This window comes from Anopheles coustani, chromosome 2 (genome assembly GCF_943734705.1).
Source record: "Anopheles coustani chromosome 2, idAnoCousDA_361_x.2, whole genome shotgun sequence".
Taxonomy (NCBI): Eukaryota; Metazoa; Arthropoda; class Insecta; order Diptera; family Culicidae; genus Anopheles; species Anopheles coustani.
The window spans coordinates 25454287-25480134 of record NC_071289.1 but is presented as its reverse complement, the minus strand read 5'-3'; the positions used below and the strand labels follow the sequence as shown (position 1 = coordinate 25480134).

Here is a 25848-nt window from a genome sequence, read left to right as displayed (position 1 = left end):
GAGCCGCGAGGTTCCAAATTATGCCCGTTCGTTCGCGTCGTCTTTCTCTTCGGCAGCATCGCGGGATCTTGCGAGTATCTTCCTCCATCTCGTTCACTCGTTCATTCTTTCTCTTTTCCGTGCCTTTCCCTCTCACTACGCGGCTATGTTCGACGCATACACTAGCGCTGGTCGCGATCATCGCACCTTTTTCTTTTCCTCCGCGGGGGGGAAATGCGAGTCGTATCGTCTAACCGCAAATGCTGAAGAAAGGACGCACGGTGGGTGAAAGAGTGGACTTTTGGAAGGAGATTTCGTAACAGCAATTTGTCACTGATTCGCTCTCGTTTCGTGTGGAACTTAGAAGAACGTATCTGAATACAACATATAGCATTGTGAAAACATCGAAAATGTGATAATTTTGTAGATTCGGTTTGACATGATTTTTAAACTATTTTTAAAAATTATTTTTAAATAATATTTTTAAACTATTTTCCTATGTTTTAGATGGAGATGGGCATACTCAAAATGATAAGTTTCAGGCAGTTGATGTAATGTAAAGTAATGAAATATCCATGTGTGCTTGACGAGAGAATCCTCCAAATCATTAATTTTTTCGGCTGAAATGATTAAATTCACTTATTGTTTTTCTTATATATTTTACATGAGATACAACATAATTGAATTAGACACTAATCAAATTTCCTTTTTTTCCTCATTTTTCCCTAATAAACTGAATTATTTTGTGCAAAATCTGATGTGACTCTAGGAGATGGATAAGTTTTAAATTGAATTTCTAAATTCTTTTCAATTTTATTATATTACCGAATCTTCTCATAAACCACCCGAAATCCAGTTTGATCTGTATTTTTGATGATGCTATTGAGTCAAAAAACTGTGTGCATCAACATGTGGACAATTTTAAAATGGGGTTCATACGGAACAAGAGATTATTTTATTCAAAAAGAAGAAAATCATGTGAAAAATATTCGATGGCCCGCTAGCGACCCACTGTGGGACGGGAAGAGCCAAACGAAACCAAACCAAGAAACCCAAACGGGCAACATATTCGACCTTCCCGCCGGTCGTCGGTCGGTCGAAGCACTCCTGGCACGTTTCACTCACACGCGAAACGCGCACTCCGAACGCGATCCATCCACGTGACACGCCGCATTCGATCGTGGAGCATATTTTGATACACACTTACACACACACACAACGAAACCAACACGCACACACGGTCGCCACTGATTGGCGTGGCGATCGTGACGGTGCAATAAACTGTGTGCATGAAAGCGAAAGATACTCTTTCTTCTTTCTATTTTCACATTCGCTTTCGTTGGCCGGCGGTGGAGCAGTTTCCTTGCAACGTGTTTTCCCGCCGGCCCCACACGCCGTTCCTCCCCACCGAACCTTTCTTTGTTGCGCACGGATGTTTTCTTGCACGCGTGTGTCGCTCTCTTGCTCCCGCTCGCCCCTTTTCCCTTTTATCAACCACCCTCTCGAGAGTGAACTGGAAAACTGCGTGCGAGTAGTTCCCTTTTCTTGGGGGCCGCGGAACTGGAAAACGGGTGGCCGGAAAAACAAAAAATAAAAAAAACTTCCTTCCTCAGACACAGACAGCACCTGGGATGGAATGAGGGGGTGGCTTTTCTCCCCCTTCCACAAGCAAACACCCCCTACCAAGCGGAGGGGGTGGATTTGTTTTGTTGTTTCGTGTTTCGCGGGGTACTTTTGGAAACTTCCTTATACAATCAGCGATCGAGCGTTATGGTTCAGATACTTTTAGACAATTGCGCTGCCCACTCGTCGTCTGCGGCGTTTTTACTCGAGCTGATAACACTTTATACGAGCATACGCTGCGTTGTTATCGGCTCGCTGGCGACGGTTTCCGTCTCCTTGTACGGCGTTTGGTGTAGTTTTTCTTTCTTTCCTTTTTTTTCCGGAACAAGTTGACGATGTGTTTAGGACTTTTAACGAGCAAACGGAAACAGTGGTTCGCTGTCGACAACCGCTCAGTAATCTTGCCACCAACAACACGACCACTGTCTGATAAGAGCCGGAACGTAAAGATGCGGAAACGAATGAGGCAGCTTCGGTTTTTGCTCCCTTTGGGATGTTGCCTTTTTTGAGTATTGTTGCTGCTTACTTTAAACTACCTTGTTCGAGTTTCTCAGCAAAATACGATAAAAAATCCAAACCAAAAATAATGAAGCAGTTCCGTGCAAAACAAGAAACCCTTAGTTTACGCTCTTTTTTAACTCAATCCCTCAATCGACCGATCGAACTCTGTCGGAACTACAATTTGATGCGGTAATAGTTTCTTCCTAAAAAAACCACACAAACAAACCGACACACTCACACATCTTCTCCTTTCGTGCCAGACAGCAAAAAACAACCCCATCTGCACCGTTCCATCTTCCAATGCAACGGTCGATCCGAATCCGCGGTAGGTGTTTCTCCGTCTGTCGCTTTGCGCCCTCCGGCGCTTTCTTTTCCTCTTTCTTATCATTCGCGGGCGCCGCAAGGCGCACGAGATTGCGTAACACTCCGTTGGGAGCCAACACACACACGCACACGGTCCCCTAGCATCGATCGTGGCTCGATCATAAATCGAAATCGCGCTCAAGCATCGCGAGATAGGCAACAACGCTCCGTTCAACAACGATGACGTTTGGCGCAGGCGACGAACCCTCCCGAAAACGTTTGACCACGCGGTGTCCAAAGGTGAACCGAATCCAGACGCCACTGGGAACATTGGGAGGGATCAAGGAGGTCGAAAGTGAAATGGACCTGTTGCGTGTCTTGCACCAAGGGATTTGTATGCGTGTGTGTGGGGGAGGGGGTTAATTGTGCCCACAAAAAAAAAAAACCGGGAAACCCCGGCAGAGGTGTTGGGCGCCTTCCTCCAAGGTTTAGTTCAAGTTTGATCGGCACAAGTGGTTAAGGGTTTTGTTTTTCCTTTCTTTACGTTTATCATCGCCTACGATCGTGATTTTAAGCCCGACGGTTAGTCGAACGGGGAGGTGGTTGTAGCCAACCATGCGCAAACACCTCCACGGAGCGCCATTTGCTAGGAAGCAGTCCAGCCTCGGGTATCCGAGCCTGGCATCGGAAGCCCGTTGGAAGTGAGGCTGAATAATCGCCACCGAACGCCATAACAGTTGAAGATTTTTTTCTCCCTACATCTATCTCTTTCTCTCCCGTTCACTGGCAACTTGTGGAAGATGCTTTTGTGGCCACGGGTCAAGGTGGCAAGTGCTGGTGAGGTTAGGCTTACCTTTAGTGTTGCGCGACCATACGGAGGTTCGAATCTGGAAGGTGTTTCTTTGTTTATTTCTTTTCTCAACATTTCCATCCCGCTTCGCGGCCTTTTACGCAGCATTTCACACACAAACACTTTCTCAGGTTACACAATGTACGCGGGCCGGCCGGTGAAAGAGTGCCTGGGCAAAAGCCTCCCGCCGGGCCCACCGACCACGAGTGTCTGAAGCTCGGTCGCCTCGGTCGAACGATTCCGGCTTGATTCGAAACCTCGGCGCCCTCTGACACTCGAGAGCTCGGGATACGGTGACGGTGGAATGACATCAGCGCCGTCTGCCTGCGGAGCCTTCTCCGGTGTGGAGTCACGAACCCCGAAGGACCTTCCCGGCCCCGCCTCCCCGAGCCGTGAGGGAGGGCGAACGAAAGTGAAAACGAAGCGATCATCGCATGTTACCAAGGCTTGTGAGAGGAGGAAGCAAAAAGAATCAGAAACCCTTACGGGTTCGTGACGGAGGGCAAACAAACGGTTAAACTGAGGAAAAGGGCTAAAAATAAGGGTAAGGGAAGGACGAGCAAAGGGCTGAAGCGAAGTAAAGAGATGTCAGCACAAGCAGACAATGCCATGCTCGAAAGAAAAGATCTCCCGAAAAGAAATGAAGGGATTAACGAAAGAAACAGTTAGCCGAGAATGAAACCACATGGGGCACATGGATTTCTTCTTTTCTTTGGGGCGTGAATTTTCTTTCACGATGAAAGTAAGAGACTCAGAGAACGTTCACCCGACCCCAAGATGATCGAATGATTAGAACGGACGTGGACGCGAGTTCATCAACACCAAAGTAACGGTATTTACATTCTTCGGAAGCGAAAGCATCACACGTTCTGGTGGTTTCGGTTCGCTTTTGTTGCTTCGACAGAGAAAGACTTGCTTCGGTTCAGCAAGCGACGAACCCGCCGAAAAAAAAGATCATCGCGTCCATGGCGACGGCTTTCGACTCTGACCCTGAGTGTGGGTTTTTTCCGATGTTGTGCGAGTATCTTTTAAAAGCCTGTCCCCGTCAAAATCCGGTTCAATTTCATCCTAAGATAAAAACACCCTGTTGAGGATGAATCAGCTTCTCGTAACGGAATCGGACTTCTGTGCTGTTTGCACCAGAAACAAAAAAAAAAACAAACCGCCACCCCAACATGGATGAGAGAGAAAACGATCTCCCGCCGAAAATCGGTAACCCGAAAACTATTGACCTACTATCACACGATCGCCCCGATACCCCGATGCCGGAGATGGGGAATTTTCACTTTCGCAATGCACGCGATCGGCTCGCGAACTGCCCGTCCAAGGCTGCCATAAACCGTCGATCTCCGGGTTTGTGGTCGAAATTGCAGTATCCGTCTCGATTCGCCATTGGCGGATGCTTTTAAGCCAACCAAATTACAGCCAGCGATTTATCGTAATGCGTCAAAATTGAACACACACACACACAAACCGGCCATAAGCGAACGTGTTTAGCCGATCTGCGCCGCTTAATTCGCGTCGGGATGTTGCAGTTTATGACGTGAGTTAAAAGATGGAAGTAAAGCAAACAGTGGGTTTCATCATGAATTGGTTTATAATCATCCAATTGCTTCTTTCTTCTTTATTGTTTCCTTGATAAATGGTTAGATAAGCGGTGGATACCAGTTTTGGCCAATGGGTTTTCTATCCATTGACGCTGACCAGCTTGCTTCCGGTTGAAAGACGGGATAAAGGGACCAAATTTGGACTTAGTGACTTTTGAGAACTATTTAAATTGGTCACTATTCATACTGACTCAATTTTTGTTTTTTTGACATGGGAGTAAATTTCAACCCAAAACAAATGGAAATTTTCATGTGTATTATAACGAATTACGTATAAACCGTTTCTTTATCTCATGTTTTCAATAAAACTAACCCTAAATTGGAAACGTTGGTAAATGGAAGCAAACAACAAAACACTGGTTTGAGAAAATAATCAAAACACACAAAACGGCAGCAGGGAATGAAACCTAACACTTCACGTCCAATTTTCACAACAGCTCTCAAACGTTCGACAATGGCGCGAACGCCGCTTACCCGAAAAATGCAACTTTGAAGCGAGCGCATAATATCCGACGAGACGTGAAAAACGCAACTCAACAACGGACGGTCCGCCAAAAAAAAAAAAACAACCAAGCTCAACAAGATGAAAGAAAACAATTTCACTTTCGCACATCTCATCACACCTTCCGAAAGGGTGGGGGAGGGAAGGAGGGAGGCTCGTGGAGGCGCGAGATATATTTCGGCCCGGCTCCGGAGGAAACGGAACGGTATTGTATCATTTTTCACCTTCCCCGGGGGCAAAACGCCGCCATCATAACGGACTGGCGACATTTCGATGCAAGCCGTCCGCGAGATAATGTCCCGAGTGTTCCTCCAAACAAAACAAAACGCAAACCCGAACCACCCCAAAACCGCCCGCTTTGCCCGGCGGCGCACGATCGTTTAATTCCATTTTATTGCCTGCGTAATCTTGAGCCTTGGAGGTTCGCTCGATTGCCGAACCGTTCCGTACGACTTTCATCTTCAGTTGCCGAACCGTTCGACCGGACACAAAAACGCGGATCCCAACCGGACGAAGGAACCGCCGATTAAATCCGTACGTAACGGAAGCGGAAGGAAACGTGCGTATCGGGAGGAACCACTGGGAAGCATGTTCCGTTTTGTGTGCTTCCTTTTTTTTATCACTCTTCCCGTACGGAAGGATGTCGTGTGAACGTCCCAGTGGCGCCAATAAATAAATAATTAATGACCAAGGAGTGCGGGTTTTTGGAGATTATCTGGAATCGGGAAAGGAACGAACGTGGTGAATTTTGTTTCGTTCCTTTAGGTGGTACTTAATTATGTTGGACTTTGCTGATCTTGTCATTTGATTTGCGAAAGATATTTTTCATCAAAAATATTTAACTGAAATTAAAATTAATTGGACAGCAACAGTTTTGAACTACTTGTAAAAAGTGGAATTGCGTCTTTGAAATATCAATAGACATCTTAATTGACAACCAAACTTACTTTATGTACATTCCGTTTTACATAAAACCCCTAGAGACCGTTGCAGAAAAAAAAGCCCCCACTTAAGTGACGCCCAGTCGTTACGAAACGGCACATTTTAATATCGAAAGTAAACGATCGAAAGGCGACGAAAGATTGAACGGAGGATTTCCTTTCTTTCTGTGCCCTTTTCTTTCCCTTCCTTCATTCTCCGCCGGATTTCGGCATCTTCTCGGCGGATAGGGATACCGGCATGCATGGGTAGGTAGGTACTTGTCGCCGAACGCCGTCCAGCAGCCGGGCAGCATTCCGAATCGAGCATCCGAATCGAGCCTCGAGCCACCCCATCCGTTGGGTCCATCCGTTGAAAGGTCATATGAAAATAATTCGATTTTGATTGGCAACTCTCGCGCGGTTGCGGTGGAGCTCATGCGAGGACCGTACTTCTCGGCGTACTTGTCCGCAAGGTGGGGGACGTTAATTATCAGTCGTTTTGGGTGTCGAAGAGTTGCTTGCTGTTTACCTTTTCACTTTTCTCCCCACCGAGTGCAGCTGGCTTAACAACAACCAGTTGGGTTTAACATGCAGAGAAAAAGTCTTGATCATCATTTTGTCTTATTAAAATTAACTGTTCATCGAAGGCTTTAGCCGGATATCGGGCCACATATACATACTTGTTCTGTGAAGGCCAAACAAGGGTGAAGGAAAGACATTCTCTTTCCGTCGACAATCGTCAACTGATGTGGGAATGTTTTCTGTCCGGGCTTAAGGCAATAAATATGTCTGGTAGATGAAAGGTTATCAAAACGCAATGCGGTTAACGCCACAATCATTCCCTGCATGGTTGTTTAAAACTTAAACTGCTAGATATGGATAAATCCATAATTACCTACACCCCGAAAGAATTTACTTACAGTGTATAATTAGTACATACTCAATCAATCTACAAGAAGAACTCAATCAAATTAGCAATACCAACAGTGGTATAAAAAAAGTAAAATAAACGAGGCCTCTACGCTTCAATACTTATATTGCATTGAAGTATGTATGTATATGATTGTATTGAATACTTACATGGTATTGAAATATGATACATTTTCGTCTATTTGGAATACTTTTCAACAAATTCAATGTTTCATATTACTTTTTTTCTTAAATACAACAAGTTTTCTGCGGACTCATTGACGATCGATTTTATAAATTTTGTTTAATAGATCCTATTCAACAAGCCGATTTTTAAAACTATATAACTATACTTTATAAGAACCGCTTAAAGTACTTAAAGTAATAGAACGAATTATGATTATCATTTGGAATGGTATGAAGCGTTTTTAAATGTCTAGGTAACTGGATGTGTCAAAAACGCATTGCTCGATATTACACAGCTGAAACTGTTTAACATGTTGACTACCAAGCGTTATTAGCACACTTTTTAAGTAGGCACAATCTTTTTTAATAAAATTTGTTAGTAACAGTTGTTGAATCGATGGTTTTCGAAGGCAAAGCAAAGACTTAGCTTTCTTAAGATCTTGTTTTTAATATTACTATAGTTTTTATGTTGCAATTTCATTTATTTATGGGTTAAAATTTTTTTGAAACTAATGACTGCTTTCATCCACTTAATTTCTTTCGTTAGTCTTTAACTTTGGTTATACACTGAACTTTCCTTTAGTTATTTCGTTATGGTTCTTAGCATTTATTTTTACATAATATAGGAACCCATTACTGTGAGACAGACCCAGTTCCAACCTGTGGATCGTTAAGAAATGTTGTTGAATTATATACTTTATTTGTATAATTCTTGAGAAAATTACCCTTTTTTGGCGTCATTTTTCTTGGAAATATTACTTTCATCCACTGCGAGTTGAAAAACCTCTCTGATTTAATCTCTTACTAATTTCTGTTCCAGTTGTTCAAACTAGATGTATCACAAAGAAAACAAGATAAAAACTACTTTTAATGTATGATTGCAAGGAAAAAACAAAGATGAACTATCAACTGCCGTTAATCGTTACTAAATCACGTTGTTTCAGTCGAATCTCAATCTAGTCCTCCCGCTCGTTGACGGAGAATTCAGGAAGCACGTTATGCGTAACCCCGAAAGTGTGTCACAGGTATGTTGCCTACCGAAACCGACAATTCGCTCCGATGCAACCGTGCACACGAAAATTGCCGCCATCCCCTGACTGACTATTCACTCCGCATAAAATCGGTGACAATAGTTATACAATACACACTTCCGAATTAGTAACACGTGCGTACGCACTCAAAACAACGAGGCCCGGGGCGACCTAGTGGTCTCGCGTAACCCTCGCCATTGTTGGGTGGGGCAAGTAGATGGGGTGTGTGCTTACCATTGCCAACTCTTGAGTTGTATGTTTTGCTACGCCCTAAGACACGGTGACATATTCCACTAGGAGGGATGCATATTTCATAATCGATTAAAGAAAGTAGTGCATCGTTTCTACTACGAACGCTGGTAGACGTGGTTGGTTCGTCTTCTTCCTATGTTCCTGTCAGCTGAGCGTTGCTAGCGCACTTCTTGTGTTCGTGATGGGAATATTACTGCGTCGTGGCGATCCTCACGAATGTCGCGTCCATTTCGCTGCGGATTGAGGTAATGTGTTTCCTCTTTCTGTCGGTCTTCCACTTCCACTTCAAACGCGTCTTCCTGCCCTCGTGCGACACACTTACGATCGCGAGTCTTCCGATCGCGGCTGGCGAAAGTGAAATTTGGCATACATACCGAAGGCACCCGCTCCTTTCACTCTTTCCCCACGCGGTGATGCGTTTTCGTGATGGAACAAATGTAGTTCAGGGCAAGAGTTATGGGCCGGATGCTGGTGTGGTGTAGATGCAAATGTTCCCCGCCGACCAGGAAAACAACACAAGTAAAGACTCGAAGAGAAATGTATTCCCGTTTCGCTGGAATCGGGAGTTTTTTCCCGAGCCAGAAACAAACAAACCGTTTCGCGTGTCCACGAACGAACGGTCCAACGTTGGAGGTGAATCCAACGACCGCGCCGTTTCGATAACACATTTATCAATGTGGCCACCCCGAAAGCGTGCTAGCAAAATGGAGTTCACTGTCACGCGTGTTTGACAGCTGAAAGAGAGCACTTTCTGGTGCGTTGACAGGACAATGGTGCCGGCGTGCCGGTCGACGGGTGGAAAACTGTAGCAGGAGCAGAGCCCGCAATGCCAAACGGACGGGAAAACAAACGGCAAACTCTCGGGTGTGCGTCGAAATGTGCTGGGCAAAGTCATCAATTTTCCTCCCGAACATAAACGATTGTTTTTCGCAGTGAATTTTAGCGTCCGCACTTGTTGCATCGAGTGAAAGTAGGGCTCGGTTGTTGGTAAAAATATTGGAAACATTTCTTTTCCAGGTGGGAACCACGTAAAATAAAATACTAGAATGTTTATTTTTGTGTCTAGTCTACATAAATGAAACAAGATCGGATGAAATTGGACAAAGTCGAATAATAAAAAAAAACATTCAAGTTTGTAAATAATTATTAATTCCTAAGGCATCTTCCTCATTTATGTGTATCCACTCATATTTTTATTGATCTATTGAAACTCGAAAAGAATTTTGAAGCTAAATTTTTCTTAGATAATAAAAAAAATGAGAAATCGATAAATTTTGCGAATAAAATTACAATTTGAATTAAAATCAGGGAATCAAAGAGAAATCGGGTAATCTACAACTGCTATACAAAATATATATTTCAGAGAAGATTATATAAATGTTTTGACTTAAATACCCAAACAAAAAGAATGAAGTTACTGTTCTCACCGACTAAAGTAACAGAAAACACATTAATGTTACTGTAAAGATTCACGCAGCCAAAGTATTTCCATGTCCACAACCTTACAGTGACCAACCGATGTGCTCCACAAAATATAAAATCTCCATTATATGTAAATGGTAACCATCACCTCGCCTAGGAATTGAGTTATCAAAATATGAATGCAAAGTAAGGCGAACACCTTTCCTCGGACACCAAACAGAGACATTACCTCGCGCCCGGACAATGTTGCTACCGTGCCGTCGGTTGCAATTATAAATTTAATTTCATTTTGATTTTCTCTTCCCGGAGAAAGCATGCAATTGTTTGCATTTCCTGCCCGTATCGAATCGTTCTGTGCCCGGCCCGGGCCGCATCCTCCCGCGACCGAACGCGAGATAGGTCCGATAGGTCGAGCCATTGTCTGGAGCGAAAAAAACAACGAAGTTTCCCTTTCGCTGGTCGCGGTCCGATTTTCCGCGCCCCTTTTGCTGGGGGCGGCAGGAGAGCACGAGATCACGTGGAATAAAGACATTTAAGGCACATCGCATCCCGCGCGACGGAGTGATGGGTGACGGAGTTTGATAACAACAATGGCCAGCCAGGGGTCCGCTGGAAAGTAGAGGAGCAGCACAAAACACCTTCCACCTTGGACGGATGCGGTTGGCCAGCTGCCTAATGAGCGCCCACCACCCATCAACAGCAAGATGCACCGCAATCAACCGGGAAGACGGTTGGGCTTTGGGAAGGGAATTTTGTATGCCATTTTAAATGGTCACCATTTTCCCCTATCGTAACCGTCGTAAATCACACGTCGAAGGTGCGTTACTTATGCGTCGCTTTGCATGGTATTTCTTCGGTGTTTTTTTGGGGGCTTTTTTTTGCGATTTTATGTTCGCTTCCATTTCTACGGCCAGACTGTCTCCGAGACAATGCGTTCATTCAGAGTGGTGTGATTTACCACGACCATGGCCATCCACCGGGCGGGCTTTCGTTGGGTTGGGTGTCTTTTTCATAGCGGGGTCATTTTTCCGCCATGCTAATGTGTTTTTACCATCATTTTCCGTCGAAGCTACAACACGAGACAAACGCAAACTTTCCACCTCCTACACACACACACACACACACACACACACACACAATCTCTCCCCATCATTCATCCTCCACTTACCCTTACCAACCCACCAACAGGGCCATTTAACACACCCATCCACCCACCCATCCAAGGAGTGGGAGGCCAAATTGTGAGCCGGCAGTCTACGAGCGTCAAATGAGTGTTTTCCGTTTTTCACCATCGACCCACCCACGGCACGAAGGAAAAAAACAGGGTGGACGGGAAGGGGGGCGGTCTCGCGGTCAATTAACGTACCTAACGATGGTAATCGTTTCCTTGCGGCGTGTCAATGGTTGAAATCGATTTAAACCCTTTTCCGAATGCATGTCGCCCGCTTTTTGCTGAACCCTCTTTTCCAAAAGAGTTGTTCTACAGATGCGCGGAGGAAGAAACGGGAAATCGTTGGTGGGGGAGTGTCCTTTGGCCGTGGCATTTTGTCGCGGTGTCAAGAAAAGGCAAACGAGGCGATTTTCCCTACGCGAAATTTACTCTTCTCAGACTTGTCAAGGTGATCAGGTCCTTATTCACATGAATATTTAAAAGATCGTTTTTCATCGAAAGAACGATCAAGAAATAAGTAAGTTACAAGTAAATAAAATGATAAATTGTTCACCTCAACTGTAGTTCGTAAAATATATTAGACAACAGGATAATCTAATTTCAACAAACGAATTAAATTTATTAGGCGATGCGCAACAAATTCTTCTCACTCTGATAAAATTTTGCTAGAACTGATATAATTTAGCTAGAACTGATATAGTTTTGCTAGACTGAAAACGATTCTGTATCCTTTTTCATCACAGAAATCTTATGATTAGATTAGGATGTAGTAAAACATAGAAGAAACCATCTATTTACCTTCTAAAAAGCAATTACTGCACCTACATCGAAAACATGTTCATATGTGTCTGTAAATATTTATTCATACATTTCACACTAATGAATGCAGCTGAACCAAATTTTTGCTCTTCTTCTAAAAATTATTGCTGATCACAGTTACAAATAATACATATGCAAACTGACCATCTTTTAATAAAAATATCCCAAAATTTTTTGGATAATAATATTTTTTCTCCGGTTCTATTAATAATAATTAATAGATCTAAAACTATCAAAAAATGCAAAAAAAAATTAGATAATTTTTTGAGCCATTTTGGCAGGACTCTGACGGAGTTGGTCAAAAGTTGATCAAAAATCCCAAAAAATAAGACAAAAATTTACTTACATATTTTCACCAATCGATTTTTACTATTATTATTGTACTATATACTATATATTATTATACTTATTTTGTACTAAATGATTGCTATGTATAGTTAAAATGTTCTTTTCTGAATAGTTTTTGAAATGCTCCTAGGTGGATGTAGTGGTGGAACGTTCTGTGGTCAATTACTCGGGCAATTCCGGGGCTCGGGCTGCCGATGGCAAACCCCCGTGCGACCGATCTCATCCGCTTGCCACCTGACGTGGCGTGTGGAGCAGGTTTCCGATTACGGGCCAATCCGAAACCGAGCCCAGCCTGCCATTCCTAGCGATCTGTCCCGAGCCCGAGAGACGGCCCGAGAAGGGGTCGAGAAATTCAATTCAAATGCCAAGCCGACCAACGCGGTGACGGCCCGCATCGAGTGAGGTTCCATCCAGCGCCGGTAAGGGAGGTTCAATCGATCTCTCCTCGGCACGAAATTGACAGGCCGCGGCCACCACCGAACCCCCGCACGCTGTTGGGGGGTCGCACTACCGCACGGAGGTCATCGTTCGCGCACCGCGCATCGTCGATCCATCGATCCAGGAAGGGATTCCGATCGGTCGAAAGACAAAACGAAAAGCAAATCTCCCGCCAATCCCGGACGGATCGAGCGAAAAGGAAAAGCCCGATTGAAGATGCGTCCGACCCCAAAAGGTACACGACGACGACTGCGATGCCGTTAGGGTTACATGATCGAGGTGGAACATTTCGTCCGCCGTTGCGGATGTGCCGGAAATTATCTTATCACGCCGTAATTTGGTAATTGCCGGAAAGGCGTCGGACGAGACGGAGCGGTTAAGCGAAGCGGGGGGGTTGGAAAACTGGGAAGCAAAATAAAAAAGGCTTATCTTCGAACCGGCCGACGGCTGGTGGGAGGTGTGGCCGGAGGTGATTGTATTATTTTCATCCAAGCCGTAAGCTCACCGAGCATAACGGTCATCGTGAGAAGTTAGGTGGTTAGAGTTACGTTCACGTGTGTTTAAAGTGTTGCGCAAAGCTTTGATTGATTTAAAAGTAAACATCGGAGCAAATGATATAAGTTAGTTAACATTATTCACATCGATGAGTTAGTTCTAAATGGAAAATAGTATCATTTGAAAATAGCTAAAATCCAAAATAAATGATGAGGTTCTGAAATAACTTGTTCTTGAATCCAATTATGACGGAAGACAACTCCGAGATGCCAATTAATTGGACACCACTGTACTCGTAGTGGGTATCTTTTTATCGGCGTTACCTCTTCCATCATCGTTCGATAACACATCCTCATCGTTTACCTCCTTAACATGCGCTGTCATTTTCCGCGTCCCCTCCTACAACCTCCCCATGCAGACATGCGCCAACGATTCGCCTCAAGAGCTTTCGGCGCAGTGTGATATGAACTTTCGCTTTCGTGCAGCCCCGAACGCATCGATGTGTTAGCTCTGGTGTGTTACACAATCGGCGGGCATAATTGTGCAGACTCCCGAGTCCACCGCCAGCTGCGCACGCGCTGTCCGGAATTGAAGGTTAGCGCGTGATGGATGGGGGCGCACCGAAAATGGCACCCGGGGGGCGGAACCCGGCCGGACAAGTGCCCGAGCAGCGTTCCGATGTTCCGATGGCGCCGTTTGCCGGCGACTCCTCCAAAAACCAACAATTGACGCTCGATCGGTGCCACTTCCTCGATCCGCGAATCACGTCGTCGCATCTTCGTCGACCGGTCGCGTAATCTCGTCGCTGAAGCGAGTTTCTCCACTTTTCCAAATTCTTAAGCGATCGGCCACTCGGTACGTAACGAACGATCGATCCATTCCACTCGCTGGCAGGCGGCTTTAATGATTGCTCTTACGATTGCTTGGTGCGAGGGGCCGGTTTGATGGTTAAGTGCAAGGTTTTTTCGGTGTGTTGCACGTTGTTTATTTTTGGCACCGCGACACGTACGACCACACAAGATGGTTGCGGCGTAAGGATGGCCAACACTTTCCGGGGTTTCACCGTGAAACCGAGCACCGATTCCGTTCCGTAATAGAGCCAGTGCGTCGATCCGTTTTTCGCGGCCACGAGTAGGCTTGAATTTTCCGTCGAATCCGACATTGAAGGAGAAGGTCATATAAGTACCGTGTGCATAATTAGCCATCGATTAAATATGGATTCTTCTAAAATTCGAAACAGTATTTTGTAGGCAGGAAAGTATTTGGTGTTAAAAAAAACTTGGTGAACCCTGCATAAGTTAAGTAACGTTTACTACCGTAAGCGTGATAATATTTGCACCGGTGCAATAACAAAATTTGAAATATGCACAAAAATTTTAGGATGTAGTTTTTTTCATTTATTCTAAAGGGAAGTGTTTGTCAATGTTGTTAAGCATGTAAGTCTTTGATTGAGTTGTCATTTGTGGCCTCTATAGTCTCCATGCGCTTGTGGCATGCACTGCGGGTCCTAAAAATGTAGGTTAGATGTAATTCTCTCCAAAAACTGGTCAATGTTTTTCGGAGGCTTGTCATACTTGGGTAGCGTTTAGGATAAGCTTTGACTATCATAAAGCGTCATATTGAGTAACCCGAAATCCAGCATGGTGGCCACATATATTTCGACCAGAACATTAGCTGTCTCTAGTTTTTGGTGCGTTTCGAGGGATGGGACGGAGCCTCATGGATAGTTACATTGTTTAATTGTTTATTTATACATCTCATTGCCTCAAGGGCTATGCAAATACAGCTTAAGATTAACACAGATATAAAAATATAAAAACATAACTACATAGACATAGGCAGATTGAAAACAGTCAGAATGGAGCTAGATTCGATATTGCGAGCCAACCAAAAGATGAATGAGGTGTAGAAACAGAGGGAAGGGAAACCTCTAGGAGAGATAGTTGCGCGTGAGACAAATCGCGAAGATACTGCTACTTGGTGTAAGTGCTAAACTAAGTAAAACGTGGTTTTTCTTTCACAACCTATTTAGGTACAAGTTAAAGATTAAGTGGAATCTACGAAAGCCAAGGATTTGTATGCCCAGAGAAAACGGGTACTATATTAGTACGATGGGGCAAAGATTATCACGCATACGGTACATAATGAAGTCAGTTATAAATAATTAAAAGTATTTTATATAGCCGTCACTTCACAAAATTTACTATAACATTATCATTTAGCTCTTTGTAGCGATTCTTCCTTCTTCAGCAGCGTGTTTGGTTCTAAATATAATATGAAATGTTTAGGATTATATCACTCACATAATTGGATTGACTGGATCGATTGTTTTATGAGATGCTTTTCAATCCCCGTCTTTTAGGATGACAAATAATGACTGTTTTAGAAACATTTATGTACTTTACCGGCGTGAATATTTTATGAAAAGAACAGATTAAATTACAAACAAGTTTCAAATGAAAATTTTGTTCTTCTTATAGTATCGTCGTTTTACGACAACCTAAAGTTTTCTCGAACCAAACGCTAGAGTTTCCTTTGCAATCAAAATTGAAAGATGTTTTCTAGTTTACCTTCCAGAAAAATAAACGTTTTGACAGAAATGAGTGTTGTGTTTGTTTGTGATCCAAGGATACTTTTTCTTCTTGGTGTTATCGTGGATCCGTCAATCCATAATATTCAACTTTATTGTAATTAAATTGATGATAAGTTAACCACAAAAGTGATTATTGATTGCAACACAGACAGTCGTTCCTTTTGTCGGAAGTCGTGTGTTGCGTAAGTATTGAAATGCCATCAATGTTGTTTTAATGTTGTTTTAAGTCAAAAACGATAATAGATTATAATTTCAGGTAAATGTTTCTTGATTGCGATGTTATTTAACGTAATGTTTTACTATTACCTAAATAGCTTTAGATATTAAAAAACACAACGATTCATTCCGCTTGTGTTATCAAACAAGGTTGAAAACTAAATAAAAACATGCACCGCGCAGCTGATCAACTGCCTCCCTCGAATGGCCCCCGTACCACCCACAGTGCGCGATCTCGTTGCGTATGACTCAATCTTTCCACTCCGTTACCGACTCCGACGACGGTGACTGATGCGCACGGAGCGCCAGCGGCTCGTGAAAGACGCTCATTAATCTTATCGGAGCTGCTGACGGCGGCCGATTGCTTCCGAAACCGGCGGCAAAGTACACGCGAAGAAGACGAAAGTGCCACGGGGCGGGGGGCCAGAGTGGGATGGAACGTCCCAACAAAACCACCCATATGGAGTTGGGCCATTGTTTTGTCTTACCCTTCTCGCTCGCTTGGTCAATGGGATGGTAATGGGCGGGCGCGGTCACGAGCCAGAAAGGGGGATCGCTTTGGCGAACATGCAACTGCAATGTTTACACTGCACTCCATTTCCTTCGCCCGCGTGCGTATCACTCCACGCAAAACATTCAATCATCGCTGCGATCAATGAACTCGTGCGCGCCAAGCTGCACCGATGCACCGATGCACCGAAAGGGTGTTCCTAATCGTGGGTTTGCCGGCGCATGCCTGCACAGCGACGCTCAATCATCGACTTCTTTCTCCCTGGCCGCCTTCTCCGTCTCTTCGTCGTGGCTGGCTCTCTTGCTCGCCGCACACGTGCACGATCTCGAGCTGCGGTGCAGTTGGTTTCTTTATTAATTTAATACCCCTAATGAGGGTTCGATGGACAGTTGATAACTTCCAGCCCGTGGACGCCAGCCTTGCGATTCCTGCCGAACCCGAGGCACGCATCTTCGGCGCGATGGATTGTGCAATGTGCATGTGCACCGAGTTTCCGAGTTGCAGCGATCCGCGAGCCGACCGTGCTTGGAGACTTGCCGCCGCCGCCGCCGCCGCCAATCTCGACGCAGGATTTTCGTTCCGGAATAGGTGCGCCCGCGGAAACGTGTTGATGATTTATTTTCTTTATGGTCGGTTCGGTTTGTTTGAGAGTTGCTTGCTCCGGGGGGTTGGTGTGCGTGCAGACGGAAGGGTGGACGCATCAGGAAGTGCGTACTGATTAGGATGCGGGCCAAAGACCGTCCGTTTCGTGAGAAGAAGCCGTTTGCTTCCGCATCAGCTGATGGTTCTGTATGAATTGCAAAGTACATAGGATACATGTTATTTTAGACAGGATTTTTCCTAAGACAAAGTCCTTGTTTTTACCAACGAAAGAGAGCAAAACAGAAATATAATAATGATCCCCACTACGGATAGCATAACAAGTTGCCTAAAGCGTAGTAACTACAAATTTCTCGTATAAACAGATTCACTATCAAGGATTCAAACTGAATGACTTAGTCATCTTTAAAAAAATGGAATAGTCGTTTTAAATGCAATCGTTGTATTTTATTTATGTAAAGAAAACTCTGGAATATTAGTAAATAGATTAGATAGAAATTTAAATTAAACTTACAGTAGCCTTTCCCATTTGTTGCATTTGATGCACTCGTATCCGGTAGCTTCCATTTAATTCATGTTTAACTTTGAACTTCAACCCTCATATATTTTGGCAAACATTGTTGAAAACTTATAGCTTGAAAATTGGAATTTGTTAATTTCTCAAAAGCATTGAAATGCCACATCAATTTTGGTGATCAAAATCAATGTCCAGGATTTTCATTTCCTTAATTTCTTTTAAATTTGTCAGAGAATTAATCGTGAAGCCAGGAATTACTCAATAAACAATTTTTTTATCGATCCTAATATGTACTTCAGCATTTAAATTTTCATTTGCTTGATTTATACAAATAGGTGCACTAGAGTTTTTGCAACAAAACATCATTACAAGACATTGGAAGCCTTCGAAGCAATCCGTATTTCTGTTTGGCTGGATCGTTTGTAAAACTCGCTCTCTTCCTCATACTTTTAGATGCTTGTATGCGAAGTTACGCAAGCGTATGAAGGTTAAACACCAATTTAAACTATGTTTGTTTAATTTCCTAACACTTCACGTGCCACTGAAAGCGATCGTGAACAAAGTGCGCAAGCGTTCGGCAGGAAAAAACGGAATGCTATCACATTGAGCGAAAAGCTATCTCCTGGCGTGAACCCGGGCGCGCGCGGCAATAAAAAAGAATGCTCAGCCACACTTTACACCTTCCCGGTACATTTCGTTACACGAAAACGTAAGTCAACGAACGAACGACACAGCGGCGGCGCATGCACACCGATGCACCGATGCACCCGACCAGCCCGGGCCAATCCAATCCTGCCAACCCGAGGCTCGACCGTTTCGCCACATCGCAAGCCCGCTGCTACCGCTCTCGACGACAATTCGCCCCCTTTCGACGGTTTGAACCCAACCCGAGCACCCACCATGGCCGCCTGGCAAGTGCAAGTGCACGCCGTCGAACACGTTTTGCTCGCGAGTGGGCCTGAACTTGAAAGCGAAAGTGAATTTTTATTCGTTGCATGTGGACTGCGCCTAACGCTGCCGCATGCAGCCCTCGCTCTCGGTCGTTCGAAGGCTTTTGGGTTGTTTGTTTTGCTTTGCAGATTTGGCTTTCCGTTCGGGATTTGGATTTCTTTTCTTCAGCATTATGTTACCTTCACTTCCTTGCTCACCATCTGCAGTTGATCACTTCAAACATCAAACTACAGTTGTATCATTCTGCTTAAGGTTGTAATCGAGCATAAAACATATGCAAATAAATTTTGTAAATGTTACACGATCACTGAACTATTTTCGTCAAGCTGCAAAGCAACGAGGAGTGACGCTTGTGCATGTTCAACTGTTGGTTAGATATGATTGTGCCTTCGGTTTCCTGGTGTGGGCCTTCCTAATTAAAAACATTTGCTTTGCTAAAGTAACAAGCGTAGCACGAACTCAATTACATTTTGTTCATATCGCAAACAATTAGTCATTTGCATGCACATTAAATCATATTTCATCGCGTTTCATAGCGCATGTGCTCTTATGATGAGACGATTGTATATTAAATTCAAGGAAGTGCAAAGGCTTTCAGAGATTGTTATTAAACATGAATACACGACTAGGTAATTATGAAATAACTAGCAACGGAGAGACGTTTTAACTTTACAGCACAGAGTTTTGTTAATTATTTATGAAGATTGTTTTCCTTGAAATGCTTTGTTTACATATTTTTAACTTGCTAAAACTCTTCTTTCATTGAATGCTTTTATTAGAGCATGATTGAATGTAGCAAGGATTAGATGATTTTTACACCTAGTACATTTTCAACGACTCCTATGGAGTCGACACTCCGGACAGCAACATATTAATGCGAGGGGTATTAAAAGGGACTCGTAAAACTTCGTTTCAACATCATCGTTTCTTTTCAAATGATGGCTGCGTACTTTGAAAACTGGCTAACATCTTGCTCACAACATCGCATGCAAGTTTCATAGAAAGAAACTTGAAATAAAGATTTTTCTGTTTGAATCTGCAATTTCAAAAATTTAATGTGGAGATTAATCGAAATCCTAAATGTAACGATGCTGCTCACATGATGTGTCATATGAAGAAATATTTACATCTCCTTTACAATTGCAAAAAGCTAGCCCATTTGTTACATAACATGAAACCTTCATTGTACAGAATTTGTAGCACTATGCTTTTAACTGATGCTTTAATTTTTTAAAGTTGTTTTCCGTGTACTTTCAAAAGCAAAGTTCCTGATTCTTTTCTATTATTTATTGACACTAATAGATACCGTTTCGTAGCATAATAAAAAATGGGAATTTGATCTATTATTGTACTGCAATTTCATGCAGCATAATCGATCGGAAATAATGTAAAGAATTTCTGTTGGTACTTTATAATTGCATGACTCATAAAACGGAGGTTTTCAAGCACACCAAGCGATAAGGTGTGATGAGTTGAAATAAAATCAAAAACAGTTTATTGGTTATCAGTGGCATTTATCAAGAATAGCGTCGGTATCAAGATTGAAAAGCAGTTTACTACTTTGCTACTAGTAAACAAATCTGAAAGATGAGAAAGCAAAAGATGAGTCAGAAAGCTATCAATTCAAAACACTCCAAGCGATGCGGTGAGGCGAGTTGAATGCACATTAAAAGTAGTTTATTGCTAATTGGGGCATTTATGTATAACTACAGCATCAATATAACTGGCAGTCTGTAACTACTAGCAAACAAGCCTGGAAGCTGAGGAACCAAGGGAAGAATGTTTTGTATTCTGCATGTAAACACTGATGTTAAGTTTACCCGTGCCCATGGGCCTTTGTACACGATTGTTTTCTAAACAATGTGGCGAATATTTGATAAGGATGCTCTGCCAGCTCATCGCAGAGCTAATTTACCAACCTCTGTCCCTCCCGGTCACTGATTTAAAGGGACTATTTTGCTTTTAGAATCGTGTTTGCTACATTCTCAATGCATATGAAACTGCCCCAATTGGGGCAAATTAGAAGTTATTTGACTCGAAACCATCTCTCAGATCGGAGTTTGTCTTTTAAAACCTGAAAACAAGATGGATAGAATCGAGCGTGACCTTAAATCAAGATATGCACGTACGCACGCCCAACGAACGCTTTAAAGAATATCGGAACATACAGTGACACTGCAGGTGATCCGATTGGCAGCTCTAGATGCTCTAGGTTACAATACGCCGGATCGCAGCAAAGATATGAGTGGGTTGAATGGTGCCCCTGGGCGGAACACCCTATAGGAACACAAGCAATGATTCTTCCGCAATGTGCTGGTTTTAATTCAAAAACGATTCATGTTCCTTGAAGTTTGTAAGAATGATGGTTCGTGGAAAATAGAATCAACAGATGCAATAAAAAAGAGCACAGAAAAATATCACTTATTGTGACTAAAAAGTAATGATAACCCCTGAGGTTCTTAGGACTTTCGCTGATCAGCTGCTCCAAAGTGACAAGCGCCACTCAAAAGACTGTTTCATTCAATGTGTATTTTAAAGCACGTGCATCAAGTGCTCTTATGATAGTAAAAATTAGTTTAACATGAAACCAATCTTCCACTTATTCCTGATCTACGGTTGTTCAGGTGGATTAGACAAGTGCAGTTGTAGATAGTAGCAAATGCACTCCTTCACGTGGTATATAAAACTGGACCACATCTTGCATATATTCTTCATTCGTGTAGTTCAAACTGTAGAACTTTGGTTCCAAGTGCAAATAAATCGTACCTTAGAAATAGGATGTGGCTTCGCGTGTGTCTTGTGGCCATGTGCTTCATCATGGTTAGGCTAGCAGATCCTGTATCAGCTATCCATGGATGTGATACTGAATGTTTATCAAACAAGTTGGACAACCTTCAAGAGATGCTGCTAGGGATGGAAGACAGAATGATGACCAGTGAGCAGTTGCTGCAGAACAAACTGAATGCAGTGGAGAATATGGTAAAATCGACCCGAGAAGATGTTCGCAACGAGGTGAAGGCCCTTAAAATCGTGATTGGAACGAATTCAGAGCAGCAAAAGAGCATGCTTGAGTCAGTAATCGGCGGGCTGAACATGGCTATCAAACTTATTAATAAGCTGCTGGAAAGTTCGAATATCTTGCCCACACGATCCACACAACGCATTCGTTCGTGCCTCGCGGAGTCCACAAAACAATCTGGCGATTACATGATCCAGCTGGAACACAACAAGCCACCGTTTGAAGCTTACTGCGAACTGACCGATTTCGGAGGCGGTTGGATAGTGATACAACGTCGCTCCAACGGTAAAGTGGACTTCTTCAGGAACTGGACGGATTATCGTGAGGGCTTTGGTCATTTCGACGATGAGTTCTGGCTCGGACTGGAACGGGTGCATCAGCTGACGTCGAACCGACCGCACGAGTTGATACTGGAGGTGCAGGATGCCGATGGCAACTACGGTTATGCGCGCTACGATGAGTTTCAGATCAGTGGAGAGGACGAACAGTACGCGTTAGTGAAGCTGGGTAACTACAACGGAACCGCCGGGGATGCACTGACATACAACAAGGGATATAGCTTTAGCACTGCAGATCGCGACAATGATGGAAAAAGTGGTGGAAACTGTGCGGAGGAAAGACAAGGCGCCTGGTGGTACTATAAATGTTCCTATGCTAATCTCAATGGACGCTACCAAAACGCAACAAATGATTGGAGTTCGATGAGCTGGTACTACTTCAAAAAAGACTACCGAGGTTTGGTGTACTCGAGAATGATGATCCGTGAAGTAATCGAGGAGTAAACTTTTGATTTACGTGTCTTTAAAATTAAGATCCCAACTTAACGAATCACACGAAGACAAGCAAAGAACGTCTAATTGACGCGAGAGCTGACGGAGAAGAGAACGATTACTAATGGTTTCTCGGTAATGGAACATAACATACCATAACATGTACGATTTCCATGGTGTCCGTATAAGTGTCCGTACCAAACCTATCGAGAAGAAGCGCCCCTATCAGATTTGACTACTTTTTATTTTTTGTAAATAAACATCATTCTGAACGCGGTATATATAAATGGACGAGTCTTGGCTCTTTATTATCAATCGACTTGATCGATTCGTAAAGTGAGGCACAAGTCTTAGGGAACAAGTTTCTAAAGCCATGGTTGTACGCGAGTGGTTCGTGATGCTGCTGCTCATCGTATTGAGCTTCGTCTCAGCTTCTATAGGAGATGGAAGTTGGAGTTTTGTCTCAAGTAAGGTAGAATTCCGCCAAAATAAGCCGGAAGATATACGTCAAGGTTTAGAAACGAGCAAGGGTAATCATCACGACGAGAATGAAACGTTTTCTGTTTGGAAGGTAAGTCAAATAAAGACCTATTTAATGTGTTGAAGAAGCAATAGTTCCCATTTACATATTTCATATTTGTAAATCAAACTTTGCTACATCTGCTCGAATGCAGTTGCACTGTAGAACAAACTGTTAAGTCTGTTTACTTACCTGCTTACCTGCCTCTGTGTATGGTTGCCAACGTGAACGTGTAGAGTCCGTGACCTCGGTGTCATTCTTAACCCCAGGCGCTCTTCCAATCTGCACTTCGAAACGATTGTAGGCAATTTTTTTGAGGCTCTAGGTCTGATCAGATACCTGTTTCATGGGTTGTATGATATGATCTTGAGTCTCCTCTCCCTCGAAGATAGGCGTGCCTTGGCTCAGGTCTCGTTCATGTTAGGAGCTATCCTGAGCTAGATTGATGCACCAGCGTTGCTTGCCCGCGTTGATTTCTATGTACCTTCCTGCATCCTTCGTCCTTGTGCACTTCTTTTTGTTGATTTGCGTCGCACTGGTTTAGGGAAGAATCGATCACTTTAACTTCAACTCTTACCTTTCTTATTTCTTCTTTTTATCTACTCCTGCTTAACTCTAACTATGCCTTCTTTCTGCTGCGTGTCAACAGCAACCGTTTTGGTTCCCGCGTGTCTCTTGTTTATAATTTGAATTAAGGTGTAATGTTTAGTCCATGTTTTTTGTAATTTTACTTAAAGTTTTATTTTGCCCATACACGCTGACAAATTGTGTCGAATGAAAATCAAATCAAAATTAAAATAATAATTTAAAACTTTTGTTTCTCAAGAATCATCTTCAAGAAATGGAGGAAAGGAGCTTGGCGAGAGAAGAAATTCTGCACAACAAGCTGGATGCAATTCTTAACATACTTATTGCATTGGAGTCCAATACCTCCGGAATAATGCGCGGGTCTAAAACTCCTGAACACTTCAGCTCATGCTTGAAAGAGCCTACGAAGCAGTCCGGTACCTATCTCATCGAGCTGGGACAAAACAAGCAGCCAGTAAAGGTGAACTGCGAGCAAAACGTGGAAGGAGGTGGCTGGATTGTGTTCCAGTACCGATACAATGGAAAAGAGAATTTCTTCCGAAACTGGTCTGACTACCGAGACGGTTTCGGAGATCTAAACGGCGAGTATTGGCTGGGCCTGGAAAACATACATCAAATTACAGCAGCCCGACCGCACGAGTTGATGGTAGAGATCAAAGACTTCCACGGAAACTACGGATACGCACATTATGATGAATTCGAAATCGGCAATGAGTCGGAAGGATACAATCTGAAAAAACTCGGGGAGTTCCAGGGTAGCGCTGGAGATGCGATGGATTCGAACAGGGGTGAAAAGTTCAGTACTGCTGACCGTCCCAATGATGCAGGTACATGTGCCGTGATTAAAAAAGGTGGCTGGTGGTACGATGACTGTTCTTATGCTAATATCAACGGACCATACATGAATGTTAAAAATGCTTGGGGTGCTATGAGCTGGTATAATTTTCACAATGACTACCGTGGCTTGTCTTATTCAAGGATGATGATGCGAGAGCTAAACGGGGATGAATAACTATCTATGAAAATGGTTATTGTTTGATCAATTTAAAGATTAAATTCAGCTGTTAAAAATGAGGTCTTTAAAATAAGCTGTCAAATTGTTAACTTATCAAAAGTTTGATGCAAACAAGAACATTTGTTACATTAGTTAAAGCAAATTTTGTAGGTTTTTATTAAAGAAATGTCAAGAGAGAACTAATTTACCAATATATTCAGTAAAAACCACAAATATCAGTGCGGTCTCATAACAACTGGACAGAGTGTATATGAAAATAACATATCACTATAGAATCACGTTTTTGTACTGTTACAGACAATTAAACGATTATATTTTTAAATTTATATTTTTATATTCATAATGATACTTTGACCTTATCCATAACAAGCAGCGCAGTGATTCAAACGTATAACCACTTGACGTACATAAATGAAATCCACCTCGAAGCTAACTTGTCCATTAGATAATCTGATAAATGAATAAGCAATAAAAACAATGTAATTGAAATTTTGGGATTGATCTATGTCACTTTTGAAGGAACTGTTGTGCCTAAAAACAACATATGAAACATCAAAGCAATGGATTAAATATTGTAACATGAAACATTACTAGAAGTATAAATGATTTGTATAAACAAATAAAACCGCTTTTATCTCACTTGCACTACATCCACCACGAAATCTTTGCTGCTTTCAATTTTTTATTTATGACTTCGTTTTCAATTCGTTTATTTTTTCCGATACACATTTACAATCGTCGTTTTACACCAATCTTGATCGTACAAGATGCAACATAGATCAGACTGCTTTGAGGATATACATTAAACTATGGATTTACCAGGAACACCCAGCTTGCAATTGATTTCCATATTATATTTTCTGTTCCTGCTTGGTAATGTTTTAGTGCTATTTACGACACTTTCACGTTGCTTGGGGCACTTTCAGCTTACGCTAGCTCGAAGCGTGGTTTGATTTTATTGACATACACAGCAGATTTGGCATCGAATACGGAAGATTATTATGTTGCAAAAACAATCCAATGAAGTGTTTTGTCATTGATATTCGTTTTGTTTCGATAGACACTCGTTTTAAGCGTTTTAAATGGTAATAATTTAAGAATCTACTCCATCTGGTGGTAATTAACCCTCAATGATGGGTACGCTATGGAACAGGATATGCGCTTGTATTTCTTATAGTTGCCAACAATATTC

At 42.9% G+C, this 25848-nt stretch overlaps 2 protein-coding genes across 2 annotated transcripts; both read left to right on the top strand.

Annotated features, from left to right (window-relative positions):
- Positions 1-21669: 21669 nt before the first annotated feature.
- Positions 21670-22545, top strand: LOC131264145 (angiopoietin-related protein 1-like). Its single transcript, XM_058266434.1, has one exon. It carries the CDS (start codon positions 21670-21672, stop codon positions 22543-22545), a length of 876 nt encoding a protein of 291 aa, XP_058122417.1.
- Positions 22546-23894: 1349 nt separating this feature from the next.
- On the top strand, positions 23895-24653 carry LOC131264144 (microfibril-associated glycoprotein 4-like). Its single transcript, XM_058266433.1, has one exon. The coding sequence runs from the start codon at positions 23895-23897 to the stop codon at positions 24651-24653; it is 759 nt and encodes a 252-aa protein (XP_058122416.1).
- The last annotated feature ends 1195 nt before the right edge of the window (positions 24654-25848 follow it).